Raw genomic sequence first — 22197 nt, forward strand, 5'->3', positions numbered from 1 at the left:
CAAAGAGAGATTAAAAAGTGTAAAGAAAAGATGGAGGAAATTAAAAAAATGTAGGAAAAAGTTAATTTGGACTAATAAAAAAATATGTAAGATTAGTTGGCTTAAAAAAATAAATTAATTGAAATGATGAAAAATGACAGCTTAGATGATAAAGAAGAGATAGAATTATTAAAATAAGAAATCGAGGAACTTAAACAATAGCTACAAGCAACCTAATCAAAGCCTTTGTCTTCTAGCAGATAAGAATCTTAATATAAAGAATTTTAACAAAAAGAAGAAGAATTTAAGAAGCTCATTAAGCAATAAAATGAAAAAATAGCTAAAATGGAGTAAGATTGCTTATAGAAGATGGAGTTTGAAGAGGAAATAGCAAGATTGTAACAAGAACTTCAAAGTGCACTTGATTCTCACAATGACAGTGGTAAAAAATAAAACCAAAGCATTGACTAGATAATAAATGATTAAGATATAGATGGTCTATAAAATAAAAGAAATTAGCAGAATTCTTTTGAAGATTTGCAAGAAAGAGTAAAAGAGCTTGAAGAAGAAAATAATGATCTAAGAGAAATTTAAAATGAGAGAGATTGTCTACAGTAGTAAATTTAAGAAATTATAGATAAAAATAAAGAAGAAACAGATTAGCTTTAGTCAACTGTAAGGCTACTTACTTAACAGATTTAAAAAAATTAAATTGATTCAGAAAAGATAATTTAGAATTTACAAAATGAAATTGGTAGTATGACACAATTTATTAAATAGTAAGAATAATTAATTTAATAGCAAAATGCTGAACATGATTAAAAAGAAATAGAGTTTAGATAAATTATCAAAGAAAAGGATAATTATATATTCACATAAAGAGATTAAATTGAATAAATCACTGATTAAATTAAAGAAAAAAATAACCAATTAATTTAAATGTAAGAAAATATAGAAGAATTAAAGTAAAACTATGAACAATAACTTTAAATAAATAATGATTAGATAAGCAATTCAAATTAAAATTTCTAGATACAAATTGAAAATTTATAAAAACTTAGAGAAGAAGAAGAAAAGTATTAAAACTCTAATTTATCTGATTTAAATAATCAAATCTAGGAATTAAATCAAGCTTTGAGTTAAAAAGAAGAAGAATTGTAAGAAATTAATATGAAATAGTCAGTAATCTAATAAAGTTATGAAAATAAGATTAAAGAACTTGAATAAAATTGTCTATAAATCTTTGAATAAAAGGAAGAGTTGTAGATAAGAATTAGTTAATTAGATGAAGAAATAGCTGATCTTAAATCTGTTGAAAAGAAAAGCTTTGAAGAATAAACAGAATCTACAAAATCCTTAGAAAATACAATTAAAGAATTAGAAAATTAAATAAATTAATTAAATGAATAAAATAAAAAATAAAATGAATAACTTGTTTAACAAAATTAAATTATAGCTTAATAAGATGAATAAATTAATGAACAAACTGAATAAATTACTTAATTAAACTTATAAAATAATTAATAAAATGAATAAATTATTGAATAAAATTAACAAATAATTTCATAAAACGATAAAATAGATCAGTAAAATGAAGAAATTAATGAACTAAATGAATAAATCAAACTAAAAAATGAATAGATAAATAAATTAGATGAATAAATTAAATAGTTAGAAGAAGTATTAAATTAATTAAATAGTTAAATTAAACAAAAAGACCTTGATTTAGAATACAAAAATTAATTGTTTGATAATTTGAAATTATAATATGAAGAACAAGGTCAATTGTTGCATAATCATTAAGAGAAACTTAAAAGTAATACAATTAAATTAGATGAATAAAATTCAATGATTGAAGAAAACTAATAATTAATTTCTTAGCTAAGAACTTAGTTAGAAAATTCATTGAAAGAAAATTCACACTCCCTCAACGAATAAGAGAACAGCATCAATCAATTGAATTGCGAACTTCTGTAAATGGGTCAAGATAAGCAATAATTATAAGGACTAATTCATTAATTAAAAGAAGAAAATAGTAATTTAAATGAGGATTTAAAATAAAAATTAAATATAATTTCTGAATCATAGTAATTAATAAAAGAAAAGTCTGATATAGCTGAAGAGTTAAAGTAAAATTTAACTAATTAGCTATAAAAATAGTAAGAATACATATAATCAATTTAATAGTTACAAGAAGAGCTTAAGGAAAGCTAAGAGTTAAATGAAAAACATATAAATAAAATTAAATAATTAGAAGAATAGTTATAATAAAATACTGAAAAAATTGATAACTTAGAAGAAAATATTTAGAAATTAATATCTGATAAAGAGTAGTTTGAGATAAATAACAAATAACTACAAGATTAAATAAACCAATAAGATTAACTAATAGAGTCATTTGAAGAACAATTTTAAAAGTAATTAGATTCTGAAAGTAAATTAAAACTTTAAGCTACCAACTTAGAAGAAAGTCTTAAAGAAGCTTAGTAAAAAGAAATCTTGTTAGAATAAAATTTAACACAATAGCTAGAATCTAAAAATAGTGAAATTGATTCTTTGGTATAAAAAATAAAATAAAATGAAGAAGAAATTGTCGTCCTAAATAATAATTTAGAATAAATTAAAGAGTCACATAATGAAATAACTTAAAAATTAGAAAATACAGAGTAATTATTGAAATAATCAGAATAAGATTTGAATAGTTCTTAAAAACTAGTTGAATAACTTGAGTAAAATTTAGAAAAAATAAATTCAGAGAATACACATGCAATTTAAGAGTACGAAGAGAAAATTAAATAATTGAACTCTTAAGTTGAATCATTAAATAATGAAAAAGATTCATTGGCAAGCTAATTTATGGACTCAGATGCTTAAAATCAAGATATTCAATTAAAATTATAAAGTTTATAAACTGAATTAGAAAGCAAAATTGAAAAAGAAAAACAATAAGCAGCATTGATTAAAGAAAAACAAAATTTAATTGATGAAAAAGAGTAAGCAATTTAATTATTATCTACAGAATATGAATAAAGAGAGGAATAAAGCTAACAAGTTAATAAATAGCTTCAGCACAAATTAGAAGCATTAGAAGAGAGATTAACATCTAAAATTGAAGAATTAAAGATATAAAATGAATAAAATTAGGAGTTATAAAATAAATTAGAGGATTTAATTTAAGAGACCCAACAAAAAATAGAAAAAATAAATGATTAACACCAGTTAGGTTTATAAGAGAAAGATAATTATTACTAAGAATTGTTAAAATAAAAAGAATAAGAGCAAATGAATCTTTTGAATGACTAGCTTAGTGAAAAGCAAAAGTAAGAGGAATTTATGAAGTGCATGCAATAATAAGAATAGAGATTCTAAGAGCAACTATAGATCACCCAGTAGAATGCTTAAGATCTCGTTTAGCAAAAAGAAATACATTATAAGGAAATAATTTCTATGAAAGATGAAGATCTGATGAAAAGAAAATAAGAAATACATGAAAAAGAAGAAATTAAATAATAATTGGAAGAAAAGATCTTTAATTTGTAAAATGAGCTGTAAAATTTAAAAGAAGAGATTCTATAAAAAAATAATGATATTCATAGGTAAGAAGATATTTAAATTTCATTAAATAAGCAAATTGATGAGTTAAAGAAAAATTTATAAGAAAGTTTATAAAAATAAGAAGAAAGTGCTTTGATTTTATTAGAAAGGGAAAATAACATTAAATAACAAGAGCAAGCTTAGGTTTCTTAAAATAAGGAAATTGATCAATTAAAGAATAAATTATAAGAAAATGAATAAAAATAGAATGAAATGGCATTAATTTTGTAAGATAAAGAGCATGTTATGAAGGAATAAGAAGAAAAATTAATTTCTTTAAACAATGAAATAAATAACTTAAATAATACTTTAAAAGAAAACTTATAAAAAGTAAGTGAAAGAGATTTAGTTTTATTAGAAAAAGAAAAAGACATCTCCGAATTATAAGAATAAATTGTTTAATTACAAGATAAAATATCATCATCAGAATTATAGATTACTTAGCTCCAGTCAAATTCTATTAATAAGGAAGAAGAGTTAAATAGTAAATTAGCTTAATAAGCATCAGATAATTAAAATTAATTAAAGTTAATAGAAGATTTGAAAAATTAAATTTAAGAGTTAGAAAAAAGTATTGATTCATTAGAGCAACTAAAAATAAATGAATTATAAGATTAAAAGAATAATTATGAGTTATCAATTAAAAATTTTGAAGAAGAAATTAAAAAAATAAAACAAGACTATGAAACTAAAATATAAGAAAACAGCTAAATTATTGAAGAATTAAATGTATAAATTAAATCATTTGAATAATAACTTGAATTATAAAAAATTTAAAACAAACAATAATTAAGTGATCATGAAGAATATGTCAAGTAACTTTAAGAGGAATTTAACAATAAGAAATTAGAATTACAAAAAGAATATGAAACAAAAGCAGGTGCTTCTTTTTCAGAAATAGAATAGTTACATAATTAAAAAATTAATAAAATGCAAGAAGAATTTGAAGAAAAGCATAAAAATATGAAAGATTCATTATAAAGCGAAATAAAAAAATTACAAGAAGATTTAGAGGCATAAATCTAAGAAAATAAAAAACTCAATTTACAAATTTAAGAATTAGATTCTGAATTATTGAATGCTAAGGAATAAAAATAGAAAATATCATAAGAAGTAGATGAAACTTTACAAAAAAATGTTGAACTTAATGATAAAATTTAGTAGTAAATTGAATAAATAAATAATTTGTTGAGTAAGTAAAATGAAGAAAGGCAGTCTCATCAAGATGAAATCAATTTACTTCAAGAAAAGTTTGAAAAATAATTGGAAGAAGTATAAAAATAAAATCAAGTAAAATTAGAATAATCACACTCTGAAGTAGAATAATCTCATCAAAGTGAAATTTAGCAACTTTTATAAAATCAACAAGAAGCAATTTTAAAGCTTAAGAATGAATTAACTGAGCAGCTAAGCAAAGTCTAATAAGAAAATGATTTGTTAGAAAAGTAGTTAAGAGCAAAAGAATCAGAAGAAGAATAATTAAATGATAAATTGAGCTAATAATATGATCAAATTCAGGAAAAAGAGTCAGATTTAGTAAGTTTAAAAGAAGAGAACAACAAATTAATATAAAAAGTATAAAACTTTGAAAAGATAAAAAATGAATTGGTTGAAGAAAATAACTAATTAAAGCAAAATATTGTTGAGCTTGAAAATAGTTCAGCTGAAATTTCTGCAAATTTAGAGAAGCTAATATAAGAAAATTAAGACAAAGAATAGCAAATCTATGACTTTAATGACAACTTGCAACAAAAGGAATCACAAATTTAAGAACTTAATTCTAAAATTTTGTAAATTGAGGAAAAATATTAAACTCAAATTTAAGAGCTAGAGAAAAACCATCAAGTAAAAATAAAAGATTTGGCAGATAAATTCACAGTTTGTGAAGATACTCTTGTTTTATAAGAAAAGTAGTTTTAAGAAAAGCTATCTAATTTACAAGAAAAATATAATTTAGAGTAGACTAATTATGAATCTTTGTAAATAGATCACCAAAATATTTAATCTCAATTAAATTTACTTTAGGAGGAGCTATAAAAGCAAATAGAGGGAAATCATATCCTAAGCTAGAAATAACAAGAAGAAAAAGATTTAGTTTCTGAAAACTCATAAAACCTTTAATAGCAAAATTTAGATTTACATAAAGAAAATGAAGAAAGTAAAGCAAAAATCTAACAAATGAAAGAAAAACTCTCACAATTAGAAGAATAAATTGAAAAAGTAAATGATGATAAATAAAAATCATAAGAAGAAAACGAGAAGATGAGAATTGAAAAAGAAACTGAGATTGAAGAAAAAGAAAAGGAAATTCAAAAATTAAAAGTATAAATTTAAGATTTGGAAGGAGTTATGGAAGAATAAACGCAATAGATACAAACTGCAAATGTTGAAGTTGAGAAATTTAAGAAAGATTTAGATGAGAGATATAATTAGATAGCTTTTTTGGAAGATATACTTAAATAATTAGAGGAAGAAAAAAATAACTTGTAAAACACTTTGAATGAGTGTGATAATGCTCTAATTTAAGAAAGAAACGAAAGAGCAACTGTTGAAGAAACAATTAATCTTTTAAACGATAAAATTACTAATTTATAAATAGAAAGAGAAGATAATTTAGAAATTATTGAAAAACTAAAAGCAGACTTGTTGCAGTCTCAACCTTAAAAACAAAACAGCTCACCAATTAAATTATCATTACCATAAACAAGCAGCTAAGCTGGTTCATCTTCTGCTTAAAAGTAATAAATAGATTAGCTTACATTTGCTAACGCTGAACTTCTTGACTAAATAAATGAACTAGAATTAGAAATAAAAGAATATCAAAGAGAGAAAGAAGAAATTTTAGATGAAAACGATAAGTTAACTAAAGAAATAGAATTACTTAAGGGTTTGCAAGGTGAACAACCAGTCAATAGAAAAGTTGAGCTTATAGAAGATAGAGAAATCATGGAGTAAGAACTTTAATAACTTAACTAAGAGTAATAAGTTTAAAAGCAAAAGCGTGCTAGTTTATAGAACGAAATGTCTGACTTAAAATCTATTCTAGAATAAAATATAGTTGTTATCCAAACTCTTGAAGAAGAAATTGTCAATTATAAGAAGAAATTGGCTGAAAAAGAAGAAAGTTTACAATTGAAGCAGGTTGCTAATGATTAAAATAGTGAGAGATTCTCAAAGATTGAAGAAGAGTTAGATATTTCCAAGCATGAAAACCAAAATTTAAAGAATCAAATTACTTAGTTGGAATAATAACTATCTGAGAAGGATTATCATTTGGAGCAATAGCACAACAGCATTTGTGAACTCTCTGCTATGATTGAGAAATTTGAAAATCAAAAGAGTGATGCTGAAGTGATCGAAAATCTAAAGCAAATGCACACAGATAAAATGAAAAAGTTAGTAAAAGAACACAACGAGGCATTAGCTTCAAAAGATAAAGAAATCAAATAACTCACATCTTTAATTAAAAATATAAATGAAGTAAACGAGGAGCAAAATAAAACAATATCTTCTTTCGAATAAAAGCACAAGTCACTAATTGCTGAAAGATTCGAATTGCAAAATACCATTTAAGAGCTCAAAGACTCTTTATAACAGAAGGAAGAGTAAATATAATTGTTTGAGAAGAAAAATGATGAAATGCAAGCAGAGACTTAAGATACGCTTAAGTAGTAAAAAGAATTAAATCAGTAATTAGAGACTCTTAAAGAAAAACTCAGCCATTTCTAAACAAATATGACTAATCCCAGCGAAAAGCTTTCGTCTGAAGAAGATGCTATTGGTTATTAATCAGCTAAAAGTAATTTAAAAAAAACTAACATATAATTAATAAATAAATGTATTTAAAATATTATTTTTAAATAGGGTATGAAGATTAAATCAGAGAGTTATAGGAAGAAATTCAGAAAAGAACTAGAGAAAAAGAATAGTTGAGAACTGAAAAAGAAATTGAGTGCATTGGACTTAAACAAGAAATGGATAGACTTCAAAAACTTTGTGATAGACTAACTGAGTAAGAAGAATCTTAAAAGTAATTGAAAGAGGTTTTAGAAGATCATAAAAATGATGCAATCTAAAAACTAAACAAAGAAAAAGAAAAAAATAAAGAAATGAAGAAATACTTGGAAGAAGCTCACTAGGAAATAGAATAGCTTAGAAAAAATAGACATGAAAAGCATGAAAAGGATGGAGATAATGATCATCATTAGAGAAAACTAAGCTCTAAAGAGGATGAAGAAGATGCTGTATACTAAAAATACAAAGAACTAGAAGAAAAACTCACCAAAATCCTAACAGAAAAGAAATAATTAGAAGATCAAAACAAGAGTTTGCAAAGTGAACTCTAAAATAAAAGTATTTACGACAACGAATCTTTTTATGAATTTTAAAATAAGCTATTAAAGTCTAAGCAAGAATTGGAAGATAAAATAGAGCTTGAATAGTAGTTAGAAATATGTTTAGAGAGACTTGTTAATGAAGGAGAGCTGGATCTAATGGACTTAAATAACAGTAGGATCTGCAATAATCTTGTCAAGATTCAATAAAACTTTAAAGAATTCTATTAGTAAAGCATTTTTAATTATAAAATAATGCAATATTTATATCATTTTTAATTTAACCTAGATTTAAAGAAAAGTTTGGCTCAAAGCACTAAGACGAACTCAAAAAGATAGCTTAAACATATCAGTCGTAGCTGATTGTAAAAGAAAAATAAATAAAAGAATTATAAAAATATAAAGAAATGTACTTAAAACCTGTGCTTAATTCAGAAGAAAATAGAGATCCATTTAATTGTACAAAAATAAAGATCTAATAAAAGGAACTTCATTCTCGTCCTGATACAGGAGTAAATAAAATAAATTTTGATTATTAAACTTGAATTAATCTAATTTTTATTTTTTAACAGAGAAAGAGCGAAATGAGCAATGGCTAAAAGGATGAGTAGCTTGAATATTAAATGCTTGAGATAGAGTCTCTTAAAAATGAAAATATTTTACTTAAAAGTGAAATAGATCAGCTAAAGCAAGAACTTGAAGATAACGAATAGATCTAAAATAACTTTATGGCAGAATAAAGAAGAAAAAATAAAGAACTATAGGAGAAAGAATAGAAGATATAGGAATTAATATCTCAACAAAATCAGCAAAAGATATAATCAAGCAATAGATTGAATATGTCTTCTTCTAACTTGAATAGCGAAGTAACAAAAATGAGGCAATAAATGGAACACAAAGATAAATTAATTTAGCAATTACAATCATAAATAAATGTTACTCAAGACTCATCAATCAAGCACTCCCTTAAAGCTCTTTTCCCTACATATATAGATTCTTTATTAAACTCAAAGTAAATTTTTTTGTTCACTATAAATTTGAATTAATTAAATTTATATTAAATAAAGGGACAAGAAGATATCTTAAGAAAATGACTCATATTTGACCCTCATTCTTAATATGTTAGAATATTCAGAAAAAGAAAAGAATGAGATCAAGTAAAAAATGGATAAAGCAAAGAATCAAAAAGGAGGTTTCCTAGGATTTTTCAAAAATTGAAAACTAATTTAACTTTAAAAGATAATTAAATTATATAAAATTTTTAATTTATTTGCAAAAAATAAAAAGCATCAAAATAAATAGTAAATATTAACTATTTTTATTTGTAAAACTTTCATTTATAAATGTATATAAATCCAAAATTATTACTAAAATTTAAAAAGCTTTTTATAACTATAAATAAATTTAAAAGCAAAAGTCAAATAATTGTGAATATATTTGTTCAAAACTTATTTGATAATAAATTAAAAAAGCATATTTAATTTAAAAAGTATGAAATTTATAAATAGCAAATTCTTTTCTGAAATATGTTGGTTTGTTATAAAACTTTAATTTAATAAAATAAATGTAACAAATTTAGTATTATTTTTTTTAATAATCAAAGTATTCAATAAAATTTTATGTTCCTAAAACAATGATCTGAAAGAGCTGCAATTAATCATTTGTTATTTTTTTGGGGTTAGCTCAAATTCTTGTTTAGGACTTATATGGGAATATATTTATTGTTAAAATTAAATTCATTTTTTATCTACATTTAACACTTTTAATTAATTTCAAACTAAATTTTAATAAAGAATTTATTGATTCTGATACTTTTACAAGAAATATATTTTTTATATATTTATGCTTTCTATTTTTTATAATCTAACAATAAATAATTAATTATGAGTTTTTAAAAATAAAAGTTTTATTAATAATTGTGAAATCTTTAGGAAAATTGTTTGGATTTATATTGTCTAATATGTAAAACTTTAATAAAATTAATTTTAATTATTATTTATTAGATAAAAATGTATCAATTTATTAACAATTTTTGATAAAAATTTGGATACAAATTTATTTTTTAATTTAAGAATTTAATAATATTTAACAACATAATATATTAAAATAATAATAAACCAATAAATTATTACATTAACTAATTTCAATACAAATAAATTTAAATAATTTTATTTTTATGTTTAAATTAAAATCAGAATGCAAATGATCTTTTTGCAGTAATTGATTTTTTTCTAGAGTTACGTTCTAATCTTTTTAAGTCTTCATCATCTTCTTCGACCCTTTCTGCATTAAGCTCTCTAAAGCCTTTGTTAAGTCTACCACCTTTTCTTTTATCTACAAAGAAAATACAGATGTTAATTATAACACAAAGTATACCAGCACAGATAAAGAATATTTAATCATAGAAATATCCATTATCTTTGCTAGATGTACCTGAAATAATTGCAGCTGTAACTAGAGGGGCAATAGCTAAGCCTAAATTTATTTTTAATTTTTAACATAAATATAAATTTTTTAGTTAAAAAGAATTTACCTCCGTTTTGAATACAGTTTGTAATACCAAAAGCTGTTCCAACAATCTTAGGTTCACAGACCAAAGGAATACAAGGCCAGAGCACAGCAGCATACAAAGAGTAGAAAATACCAAATAATATAAAGGGGATAATAAAATAGTAACTGGTATATGAAGTATCTGAAGCAGTATCAGATTATGGTACTACAAGCATTGTGAAATGAGCTACTACCATGATCAGTGATGCACAAATCAAAAGATATCCTCTTTTACCAATTCTATCAACAAGTAATCCAATAAGTGGGGTTAAAGCAGCTGACATAAAGTAAGGAATACTCATGAAGTTAGCTATTTTATTAAAAAACATAATTTATTTAAAATATTTTGAATTAAGGAAGGGGATTAATAATCATGATATTTTAAGAAGACACAGGACGGACAAAATTTTTCAAGCTTGATTTTCAAAAAAAAATGTTTATCCTTTGCTTCCTTCCCCATTAATATAAAAATAAATTGCTTATGTAATAGAAAATTTTAAAATATAATAATTAATTTTAATGAGTGAAACATTTATTGTTTGTTAATTTAAATCTTGATCAAATTATTTAATTTAGGAGTTAAGAGAATAAATAATGATTAAAAAATTACGAGCATTATCTTCGTTCATGCCAAACTAATTGATAAGGTAATTTTAAAGAACTTGCATAAAAGGGAAGAAGCAAACGTAATTCAAAACACAAGATATGCAAATAAGCCAATAATCAAATCCTAGTTTCTTAATGTCAGAAAGTTTTATCTTATCATCTTCGCTTAATTTAACTTCTTTCTTTCCCTCCTGCTTATCTGCATGTTTGTCCATAATATTTAAACCAATACCGCATCCCCAAGAGAAGGCACAAAATATTGTTCCGACAAGTAAAGGAACAAAAATTTAATTGCTACTGCTATATAGTGCAGGGAACATGAATTATCCAATAACACTACCAAGACGAGAGACAGAGATGTTTAACCCAAGAGCAAAAGAAAGTTCTTTTCCACTAAACCATTAGCTGACAATAGTACCTTTTAAGATTTTAAGATATTAGAAACATTGTTAAAGATGAAAAATAAAATAAAACTTATTAATTTAAATAATGCTGTAAAAATAAATTTACTTTAAGTAACACTAAGATTCTCACCACCTAAACCGAAAACTACTCTTCCTACAACTAATAATGCATAACTTTTTATAGAATCAATTTGACTTATCATGCACAAAGCTTAACCAATAATCAAAACAAAAGTAAATGCAAACACACCTTTACGAATTCCAATGAAGTCAATTAGATATCCTCCGATTAAAGGTAGAATAATGTTAGGGAAAGAGTAAACTGAATATAGTAAGTTGACCTAAGTATCAGAATAATTATTAGCTTTTTACAATTAACTTTACAATGTTTAAGGGAAATCATAACACATATATGAACCAATCATAATTAAGCAAGCTAGTGACAATGCTAACCACCTAACCCATGTTTATCTGATACTCATGGGCTTAGAAGAGTTAGCAGACTCAATTAAATTTTCACTATCCATTTTGTTTGTTTGTTTGTTCACTTGATCAATCAATCAATCAAATATACTTTTTAATTAATAGAATATATTTACTTAATTTTTAATTATTTGAAATTAATAAGAAAGACTTGATATTTATAGATAGTAAATCATATGTTCAATCTTAAGAATTACGATTACATAAATTTAATACAAATCTAATTAATTTTATTCATTTATTTACTTTTAAATTTGTTGTTTCTGTCTTATTTATTTTACAACACTAAATTGCCTTTTATTTACTCCTGAATAAAAGAATTTTTTCTGTATCTTGATTTTTTGCAAAAGTCCCAATAAATTGCATAATTTTAATTCAAATAGTATAGTGCTTCATTTCTTTTTGATAAATTATCAAGATTAAAAATAAAATTGATAAACTCATATTGTATGTTGGTTAAGACAGATTTGTAAGTAAACTTAACTTTTATTTGATTATATTTTCGATTGACTTAACCTACCAAAATTCAAATCTACTTGTAATTGTAATCTTAATATGTTAGATTATGTCATATAATAGGATTTAGAATCATATTTTAATATTAAGTCATCACTAAGAAATTACTGACTAACTTTAAATTTAATTTCGAAACATACAAATATTATTGATATAAATTTATTTCTTTTATTAAAATTCTATCATTTTAAGTAATTTGTCTTATTAGAGTACAAAAATATTTACTAAAAAATTTTTTACTTAAAAATAAACATTCATTTTTTTTCTGTTTGTACTACTTTTGTAAATCTTAATTTTACTCTCAAGAATTGATTGATGAACATATGATAAATTATTTAAATTAGATATTTTTTAATCGTAATAATTTTTATTTAAATAAATTAATTGATAAATGCTATTTTGCTTTATAATAATTTTTATCTTTTAAATTGAATAAAAAAATGATTAAATATTAATTTACAAATTCATTATAAAATTAAATAATGTTATTTCACAAAATTTAGGCAAAAATAAACATGTTTTTTCTCTTGATAATTATGTTATCCTTTGCTAATACTTTATTTTGTAAATATAACATTATTCAAAAAATTTAATCTATTTCCTAAACAACATTTCATTATCTCTTAACTTAATTATAAATTGAAAAGCACTATAAAATTTATTAAGTTAAAGAAAATTTAAAAAAATATAATGTAAAACTTCAATTAATTTATTAATGAGAGGTAAAAAATTATCTAATCTGAGTATTTTATTTTTGAAATGACCATATAAATTTAGCTCATAGGTATTAAAAATAATACTATTGTTATTATCGAAGCTTTAGTAATGTTTTATATTGTTATAGCTTTTTAGTGATAAGTGTGATTTATTTAAAATTTTTAGATAGTGTTCTTCATATGAGTCTTTTATTAGAAAAAGTTATTCTTTATTTTTTAATTAGATTTTCAAAAAAATTCATTGAATTTCATACAAATTTTTGATTTGATTTTCAAAGATAATTTTATTTTAAAATATTAAATTAAAATAAATTTAATTTAAATAAAATTAAAATTATAAAATTTAGATGATAAGCGTAAATATAACAGTTGATTGAAATCTAATTTGAATTAATTGTAAAAAACTTAATAAATTTTTTTATTGATTGATTGATTTAGGTTTATTTGAGATATTTACAATAATTAATAAAATATAGAATCATTTATTTATTTATTAAAGTACAATTATTCATTCATACAAGAATTATAAAAAGTTAAAATAGCAAAAATGTCAGAAAACGAAGAAAATAGAGATTTGGAAGATGGTGAAGAAAGAGAAGATTAAGACGAAAATGGTGAAGAAAAAGTTGAAGAAGAAGATGAAAATGTTGTTAGATTAAGAGAACTAGAATAAAAATTTGTTCAGGATATCAAAGAAAATCTATCAAATATTTCTAAAATATAAAACAATGGATCATACGCATATATTAAATTGAATTTAGCAGAAAAAGAAATTGAAAAATTGTTCAATCCTTTGCTTAATTATCGCCATTTACGTTATCTCGATTTATCGGGAAATTAAATATCTGATATCAGTTTGGTTACTTAACTACCTTTTTTGCTTAGTTTAAATTGCTCAAAAAATTAGATAACTTCACTTTAGCAATTTAACCCAGCTTTCGATGAATCTGCTCTCAAATACCTCCAATTTTTGAATGTATCTGGTAACAAGTTAACTAAGCTAGAAAAGCTCAAACTTCCTGAATTAAGAAAATTGGATGTATCAGAAAACGAAATAGCAAGTGCAGAAGAATTTGGAGGACATCCTAAACTTGAGTTTTTAAATATGAATATAAACAAATTGAAGGACTTAAAGGGTATTTAGGACTGCCCTAAATTAAGGGAATTAACTTTAGAAGAAAATGAAATTGCAGATATCAGAGACTTAAAAAATTTGCCTTCCCTTTATTCTTTGAATCTTCGTAAAAATAATATCAAGCGTCTTAGAACTCCCATACCTGCTCTTACCAAATTATATAACTTAAATATATCTGAAAACGTGATAGAGGATTTTAAAGAAATTTATAAAATCGGAAAACTTCGTAATGTTTATTCTTTCAACTACTCTGCTAATCCATGCTGTGATACAGTTGCTAATGCACGTATAGAACTCTTAGTTGTATTAGATTACTTCGAAAAATTGAATGATGAAGACGTTACTGCTGATGATCTTCAAGAACGCCTTAATACAATAAATGAAAGAGAAGAAGCAAGAAAACAAGCAGAAGAAGAAGCAAGACTAGCTGCTGAAGAATAAGCACGTTAAGAAGAGGAAGCTAGAAAAGAAGCAGAAGAATAAGCTCGTTTAGAGGAAGAAGCCAGAAAGGAAGCTGAAGAGCAAGCACGTCTTGAAGAAGAAGCTCGCTAAGAAGAATTAAGACAAGCTGAAGAAGCAGCAAAAGCTGAGTAAGAATAATAATAATAAGAAGCTAATAATGAAGAATAACCATAATGATCATATTAGTAAAACTGAAATTTATTTTATATTTTTGCAAGTATTTTATATTTTTAACTAGTCTGCCTGTATAAAATAAAAGAAATGAATTTTCTTATTCTATTTTTTTCTTAATTTTAAATTTCAAAATATTTATCTCAAAATTAGTCTCAATTTTGGTAAAATTTTGTTTAAATATTTTATTTAAATTGAAATATTTTTAAAAACATACTCTTTTATAAATTTTGTTGTTAGTTAGTAGTAGGTACATTTGTAAATTTAATTTTAATTTGTACTTTTATAATTAATTTTTTATAAATTTTCAAGAAATAAAATAATACTTAATATGAGTAAGGAAGAATATTTAAATGTTCATTTGACAATTGTCTTAAGTTAATTTATTTTTTCATTTTTCATTTTTTGTACTCTCCCTCCTTTTAGTTAACGAATTATAAGATTTTTGATTTTGCTTTATATGGCAAATGCTATAATCATAAATCTAAAAATATTAATTAATTTTAGTAATTTTTAAAAATAAATCATCTATATACATAAAAAAAGTAATAAAAAATGGGTAAATCTCAAAAAGAAGATAAAAAATCAACTGAAAAGAAGCAAAAAGATATACCATAAATAGAAAAGAATATCGCTAGTATGTTTCTTAATTTTTTATAATAGGATTATGCAAAATAGATTAACGCAAACATAATTAATAGACATATATTTATAATTTATTATATAGAATAGAAGGGTTAAAATGGAGAGAAAAAATCTTAAAATGGTAAAAAAAAAGAGAAAGCTCAAAAAAAAAGCGTATAATTTAATTTAGAGGATAATTAGGAGTTTGAAATAGAGTCTCGTGCTAAAAAATAAAAGTAGCAAAATAGTTAATCAGACGAAAATAATGATTAAATTAAAACAAATGCCATAAATTCTACTCAAAATGAAAGAGGTTGGAATCAAAAAATTGATGAAAAGTAAACAGGAAAATTTACAGATGATGAAATTCAACTATTAAAAGAATCTATGTGCAAATACGCTTTTGAAAAAGGCTTGGGAGAAAGCGGACTTTTAAAGTTAGTCTCAGAAAAAGCTACAAAAGAAACTTTGGGAGCCTGGACTTAAATTGCTGAAGTTTTACCTTACAGAAGTGTATAAAGTTGTCATAATTTTTGTAGAAGACGCTTCAACCCTAATAATTATGGAGGAAAGTGGACACCTCAAGAGACTAGCGAGTTATTAGCTCTTGTAAAAGAGCATGGAAGAAAGTGGAAGCTTATCGGTCAATAACTAGGAAGAACAGAAACTAACGTGAGAGATAAATACAAGTCATTAGGTAGAAATTTTCAAAAATAAATTGATTTGGTATCAAATTAAAATCAAATTGACTATTTATTGTTCGCGAATAAATCGATAAATCTAAATAAATTTTATAGAAAAATATTTCTAATTTAAAAAAACTTATAAATTTATCAATTCAATAAGTAGATAAATTTGTTTATTTTCATAGCAAAACATATAGAATTTTAATGTTGATCAGCATAAAAATAAATAGCAAGATATGAATTAGATGATATTATATAATTTTACTTTCTATAATTTTTGAATATTTGTTTTTAAATTTATAGGTGAGGATAATGCAGAATAAAGAAAAATAGAGTATTGGAATTTAGATGAATTAATTTAACTTATTCAGTTAATATCTGAACACACTGGAATAAAGTTGCTTAAAAATAAGAAATAAATGAAGTTGGAGATTAAATCAAATGGTTAAAAAATTAGTGAATAGTCAGAAGAATTTAACTAGAATCGCTAGAGGGTAAGAGATATCTAGCATGTTGATCCTAGCGTTAAATTTATTCTAAATTTTATAAGTTTTAAGAATTTGAAGGAATTAGAAAATCAATCTATTCCTTGGACAAAAATATCAAATGAAATGAAATAGAGATCTAAAGATGACTGTAAAAACAAATGGACTCAAAGCCTTATAAAAATTTTTTATGAATATTCTGGAAATTTTGAATAAGATGACGAAGAAGATTTGGTTTAACAAATTTATGACCAAGAAATCGATAGTGAATCAGAGATTGATTTTTCAAAAATTTAAAATGGTAAAACTCCTCTTGAAAACAAAATGAAATGGAATATTTTGAAGAAGAGAGTTACCTCACGCCAAAACGTGACTGTTCCTAATGTTCTCAAAGAATTAATGAGTTAATTTTCTTCATCAAAAAGTTAATCTGTTTCTGAAAACATTATAAATAATTCAAGTACAGAGCTAATAAACTATTTTAAAGTTAATTATGAGAATTGAACTTTTACTTTATATAAAATCTATTCTTTTAGTTATTTATTTATTAAAAATTCAAATTGTTCATAATATGTTTAATTTTTGTTAGTTTTATGTACTATAGCTTTATTTTTATAAGTTAAAACTCTATTTTAATTAAATGATGTATAACTTAAAAATCTAAATTTATTCAAAACAAAAGAGTTTTCATTAATAAGCATTAAAAAATAAACTATTTCTACCAAAAAGTTCAAATAGAACAAATAAATTGTTATATTTCTTTTTGGCTTATTAATAATTTATGTTTTTTAAAAATTAACTTTATTTTTGTTGAGCTTATATGAAAAACATAATTCCCGAAAATACTCTTAAGAGAATTACAAATTAAATTTAAGCATATTATTTAGAGTTCTTAAAAATTAAAAAATTTATGTAAAATAAATTAAAATTGGATAATTTAGAGGAATTATTAATTTAAATACTTTTTTATACTAACTAACTTATGTCTTTAAATTAATTAAAAAATTATCATAATTAAAAAAGTTTATTTATTTTAATAAATAAATATTAAATTTATTTTATGAAGGCTATTTCATAATTATTAATTGTAAGTAAAAAAAATTTTTGAAAAATATGTTTACAAAAAGTAATTTTAATTATTAAAGAGTTGATTTGAAGCTCAAAATTGTTTTTGCAATTTGAAAAAAATTATTAATTTTAGTTTTAGATTTTAATAAAAAATGAATTTTGCTTGAAAGCCAGAGATAATTTAAAATTGAATCCATGTATGCATAGTTGTGTATAGAATATAAACTGGATAACATAGAAATTAATAAATTAATGTTTTATTTTCATTTCTTGAAAAGCTTAAGATTTTCCTTTTTACCTTTTTAAGGGAAATCTTTCTTTTTGTTATTAAAGTTTTTAAGTTTATCGAATTTTTGAATTTTCTTCTATTTTTTTTCTTTTTATTCAACAATCTCTTCGTACCTTAATTTATTTTAAAAGTATTATTTATTATTTATGCTAATTAATGAATTATTTAATTTACTATTTATTGTATTTTTAATTGCCATCTTAAGTCTATTTAAAACGGAAACCCTTCTTCTAAGAACCAACTTCATAATCCTTCATAAATAAATAAATAAAATAATTAAGAATGATAAAATATGTATGAATGCTTAATAAATTTATTACAATTGTGAGTTTTCTACCCTTGAATTCAGTACCATTTAACTTAAGAGCAGCATTTACTGAACTGTTCATCTTAAATTCAATAAAAGCAAATCTAATTTTTAAGGAAGAATTATTAACTAACTATTTAGAACTTTAAGCCTTTAGCTTATTTTGTTTGATCAGTAGTAATCAGATAATTTTAATAAATTAATTTACCCTTTAAAGTGCTTTTGAGAGTAGTGATAAACGAATCTAACATTAACTACTTTTCCGCATTTTTCAAAGAACTCACCAACTTCATCTTCGGTACAATCGAATGCAAGGTTTTTAACGAATATTGTTGTGCAGTCTTCAGGGGCCTTAACATCATCTTTTAATTTTACAAAAAGTGGCTTAATTTAACTTACTAACTCTCACTTAAGAATTTAATTCAAGAATAAAAAGCTTGATTTTTTAAATTCATCTTATTAAATAAATTTATTACTCTTGTACTCTACTTTTTTTTCACCCTTAGCAAGTGAAATATCTAAGTATCTACCATTCATGACTTGCTTATTTAATTTGATTGCCTTTTTATGAATATTTTAAAGCTCTTTAATATATTAGACTATGAAGATTCAAAGAAATTAAATACCTCTTAAGCTTCTTCTGGAGTTGAAAAAACAAGATGGCAATATCCTATAATCTTTCCTGTATCTTAGTATCTAGGAAGCTTGATATTTCTATAAAAAATAAAATAAAGATTAAAAGATAAAAATTTCATTTGCAGGTAATTTGTAATTATTAAAGAATTAGAAAGAATTATTTACTCAATAGTTCCACAATTTTAGAAATATTCTTTGATAGCATCAGTATCAGCTGAATAAGGTAATCCTGAAACGAATACTGAGCGTTTTAATGAAGGGTCGTTGTTTTCTTAAACTTCAACGGTTGTGTTGCTTTGTTCTACTTTTTTTCCCATTTCTTTTTTCTACTACTGTTTTATATTTATTGCTAATGCTAATTAAAGGTATTTATTTGATAATTAATAATAAAATAAGTAAAAAAATATTCTTGGTTATTTTGGTTTTTGATTAATTTTGGATACTTTGTTTACTAATTGTTTTGCTTCATTCATAAATAGCTTTATATTCTACACTCTTTTCTTAACTCTTAACTCTCTCAGAAACATACTAAGTAGAAATAGAATTTCTCAAAAGGTCACAAATAAATAAATGGTAAACTTAATTTTTTATTTTTAAACATTTTTTTCATTAAATTAATTTTATTAAAAATAATAATTTTAATATATTTTTATTAATTTATTTTTTTAAATAATAAATTTTATCTTAAATTATTAACTTATATATCTAATTTAATTTGTGATTGTTTTCAATTTTAAATTTCAAAATATATATCTTTATTAAAAAAGCATAAAACTTACTTTAAATAAGATTTATAATAACTAAAAATGAGTTCTATCAGAACAATCCAAGACCAATAGTAAGTAAACTAAGAGTCCTAAATTGCTAAAGATGCATAAAAAAATGAAACTTTAAGAGATTTACTGGCTACTTTAGGAGATTCAGAAGATTAATCAGACGAAAACAAAGTCAATTAGTAGAAAGATGATAATAATCAATTTGAAATCAGAGAATAAATTAGTCAGTAAAATTAAAAAAATTGTATTGACACTGATTAATAGAAGGAGTTGAAGTCTCCAATAAATGTTAAAGCAAATATTTAGTAGAATTAACTTGAAGGTGAAGAGTAAATAAATTCAAATTAAATTTAAAATGATTGTGATTTGCAAGATTAAAATCAACTAAGTATTGAAAAAGTAAATATTTAATAATAAAATGAAGATGAAAATAATGAAACAGACTCAAAAAAATTATTTAATTAAAATGATGAAGAGAGTTATTAAAAAATTAATTTATAAAATCAGCAGAATTTAACAAATTAATAGGTTCATTTACAATAATAAGATTTTTTAACAGAAGAACCATAATTAGCAGTTTCAGTTTAGCAAGAATAAAATTTAGATAAAAAACCTTTGACATTAAATGAAACAATTGCAAATATTTAATAAGACGAATAAAAAAATCAAGAAAAATTATCTGAAAATGAAAAAGATTTTGCATTTTAGACATCAAATGAAAATAATTTTAAAGATGAATAGATAATAATAAATAGCTAATAAAATGAAATAGATGGATAAAATTTACAGTAAGAAAAAACATCAAATTAAATTGAATAAGATTAATCTAACAGTTAAGAAAATTAATAAATACTCCAAACATAATATGAAAAAATATTATTTTAATAGAATGCTGAAGATTATCAATCTTCATAAAACCCTGATTAAGCCTTTAATAGTGAAGATGATTAATCCCACAGTTATTAAATATAATTAGATTAATTAAGCGAGATACAAATATTAGAATAAGCAGAGAACTCAAAGTATTAAAAACAAGAGACTTAAGATTATGTTTTGTAATAAAAATATCCTAAATATCATAAGCTTTAAGGATCATAAAGTGTAGAGGATTTGAATTTATTAAAGGGTGATTAGATAAATGCTTAAGTAAAGAAAAGTAAAAAGAAAAAATAAAGTAATGCTTCTAAAAAAATTATTTAAAGAAGTGAATTAAGCAATTTTTTAAAAAAGCATCATTTAGTAAGCAGTAATAGCCTCTCTGAATAAGAAAGTTAAAATAATAAGTTGTAAAAATAAATTTAGCAAAAGAATATTGAAAAGTAATCTATGTGTGAGGTTAAAACACAAAAACCTAATTTATTTCCTTTGTAAAAAAGAAATGATAAAAAATAAATTTATAGATTTTGTAGAGATCCTTACAACTAGAGGTTTAATCAAAAGATTTTACCTAAGAGAAAATTCTTTTCTATACTTAATTTAGACTTATTTAAGTATAATATAGAACTGATTTGTTCATTTTTGAGTGATAAAGACATATTGAAGCTAAGATTAGTTTCAAGGGCATTTTAACCTTACCTTTTAAGGTATTTTGAGTTAGAGAAATAATAAGCAACTCAGAAGGTTATTAGCCATAAAAAAGATGAGATTTTACAAATAAAAAATAGAATTAACAAGAGTAACTATTATTATTCAAAAATAAAAAAATTGACAGAATAGATCAACGAAAATATCTCTCATTTATATATTTATCTCTATTTTGATAAGCTAGATATTAAGACTTTAAGTGTCAATGAAGGAAAACTGTTAAAGCTATTTTATGAAGCATTAATGACAAAACCAAGCATAATTAATAGCTTATAAATTCTTAATTACTGTGCAAAGAAAGAAGAAATTAGCATTCTGTTTGGCAACCTTAGTCTTTCCTATGACTTTATGGATAAAAAACTTTAGTAGCAATTTTACAGAGAGCTGCAATTGATTGCTGATTTCTTAAAGATAAACAACAGTGCAATCATTCCTTCCATTCTTGAAAATTAAATATTTACTTTTTCTCAAGAAATGGTAAAGAAAATAGAAAATAATATTTATATTGATAAGACATACTCTTCAAATATTCTTAAAGGAATTTATTACTGGTTTGAGTTATAGCTGTTCTATAACTAATTCTTAGAAAAAGAGCCAGCATTTTTGGAATTATATAAAAGTTAAGAATAAATTAACTACCTTAGACACACTTATGAGATAAATAATTATTTACTTAGAAAAATAATTTGATATAATAAATGTAAAAATATACAAAAAATCAGTCATGAAGGTTGTCAACAACAGTATTCTGACATATGCTTGTATAATTGTTCATCAGTTGATTATTTATTT

At 22.8% G+C, this 22197-nt stretch overlaps 7 protein-coding genes across 7 annotated transcripts; 4 read left to right on the forward strand and 3 right to left on the reverse strand. All coding sequences in view use genetic code 6, as the record gives it.

The window, feature by feature from the left end:
- Positions 1 to 7308: 7308 nt before the first annotated feature.
- On the forward strand, positions 7309 to 9125 carry TTHERM_000047139 (DNA-directed RNA polymerase, omega subunit family protein; the record flags this gene model as incomplete). Its single annotated transcript, XM_012797379.1, has 5 exons — positions 7309 to 7372; positions 7438 to 8137; positions 8197 to 8419; positions 8480 to 8919; positions 8975 to 9125. 5 exons carry the CDS (start codon positions 7309 to 7311, stop codon positions 9123 to 9125), a joined length of 1578 nt encoding a protein of 525 aa, XP_012652833.1.
- A 973-nt stretch (positions 9126 to 10098) lies between these two features.
- TTHERM_00047140 (MFS transporter) lies at positions 10099 to 11994 on the reverse strand (the record flags this gene model as incomplete). The annotated part of the gene is made up of 4 exons (XM_001014709.3): positions 10099 to 10382; positions 10441 to 10767; positions 11068 to 11481; positions 11574 to 11994. The coding sequence occupies 4 exons, from the start codon at positions 11992 to 11994 to the stop codon at positions 10099 to 10101; spliced, it is 1446 nt and encodes a 481-aa protein (XP_001014709.1).
- Positions 11995 to 13863: 1869 nt separating this feature from the next.
- On the reverse strand, positions 13864 to 14457 carry TTHERM_000047159 (hypothetical protein; the record flags this gene model as incomplete). Its single annotated transcript, XM_012797380.1, has 1 exon — positions 13864 to 14457. One exon carries the CDS (start codon positions 14455 to 14457, stop codon positions 13864 to 13866), a length of 594 nt encoding a protein of 197 aa, XP_012652834.1.
- Positions 14458 to 15505: 1048 nt separating this feature from the next.
- TTHERM_00047160 (Myb-like DNA-binding domain protein) lies at positions 15506 to 17249 on the forward strand (the record flags this gene model as incomplete). The annotated part of the gene is made up of 3 exons (XM_001014711.1): positions 15506 to 15587; positions 15678 to 16271; positions 16564 to 17249. The coding sequence occupies 3 exons, from the start codon at positions 15506 to 15508 to the stop codon at positions 17247 to 17249; spliced, it is 1362 nt and encodes a 453-aa protein (XP_001014711.1).
- Positions 17250 to 17970: 721 nt separating this feature from the next.
- On the reverse strand, positions 17971 to 19535 carry TTHERM_00047170 (RNA recognition motif protein). The gene is made up of 7 exons (XM_001014712.3): positions 19211 to 19535; positions 19036 to 19123; positions 18886 to 18970; positions 18618 to 18771; positions 18423 to 18513; positions 18277 to 18353; positions 17971 to 18215 (listed from the first exon to the last, which is right to left on the reverse strand). The coding sequence occupies exons 1-7, from the start codon at positions 19516 to 19518 to the stop codon at positions 18077 to 18079; spliced, it is 942 nt and encodes a 313-aa protein (XP_001014712.3). The 5' UTR covers positions 19519 to 19535; the 3' UTR covers positions 17971 to 18076.
- Positions 19536 to 20446: 911 nt separating this feature from the next.
- TTHERM_000047179 (hypothetical protein) lies at positions 20447 to 20935 on the forward strand (the record flags this gene model as incomplete). The annotated part of the gene is made up of 1 exon (XM_012797381.1): positions 20447 to 20935. The coding sequence occupies one exon, from the start codon at positions 20447 to 20449 to the stop codon at positions 20933 to 20935; it is 489 nt and encodes a 162-aa protein (XP_012652835.1).
- A 212-nt stretch (positions 20936 to 21147) lies between these two features.
- Positions 21148 to 22095, forward strand: TTHERM_00047180 (hypothetical protein; the record flags this gene model as incomplete). Its single annotated transcript, XM_001014713.2, has 1 exon — positions 21148 to 22095. The coding sequence occupies one exon, from the start codon at positions 21148 to 21150 to the stop codon at positions 22093 to 22095; it is 948 nt and encodes a 315-aa protein (XP_001014713.2).
- Positions 22096 to 22197: the final 102 nt, after the last annotated feature.

The sequence above is a fragment of the Tetrahymena thermophila genome (genome assembly GCF_000189635.1).
Source record: "Tetrahymena thermophila SB210 genomic scaffold scf_8254659, whole genome shotgun sequence".
Classification (NCBI taxonomy): Eukaryota; Ciliophora; class Oligohymenophorea; order Hymenostomatida; family Tetrahymenidae; genus Tetrahymena; species Tetrahymena thermophila.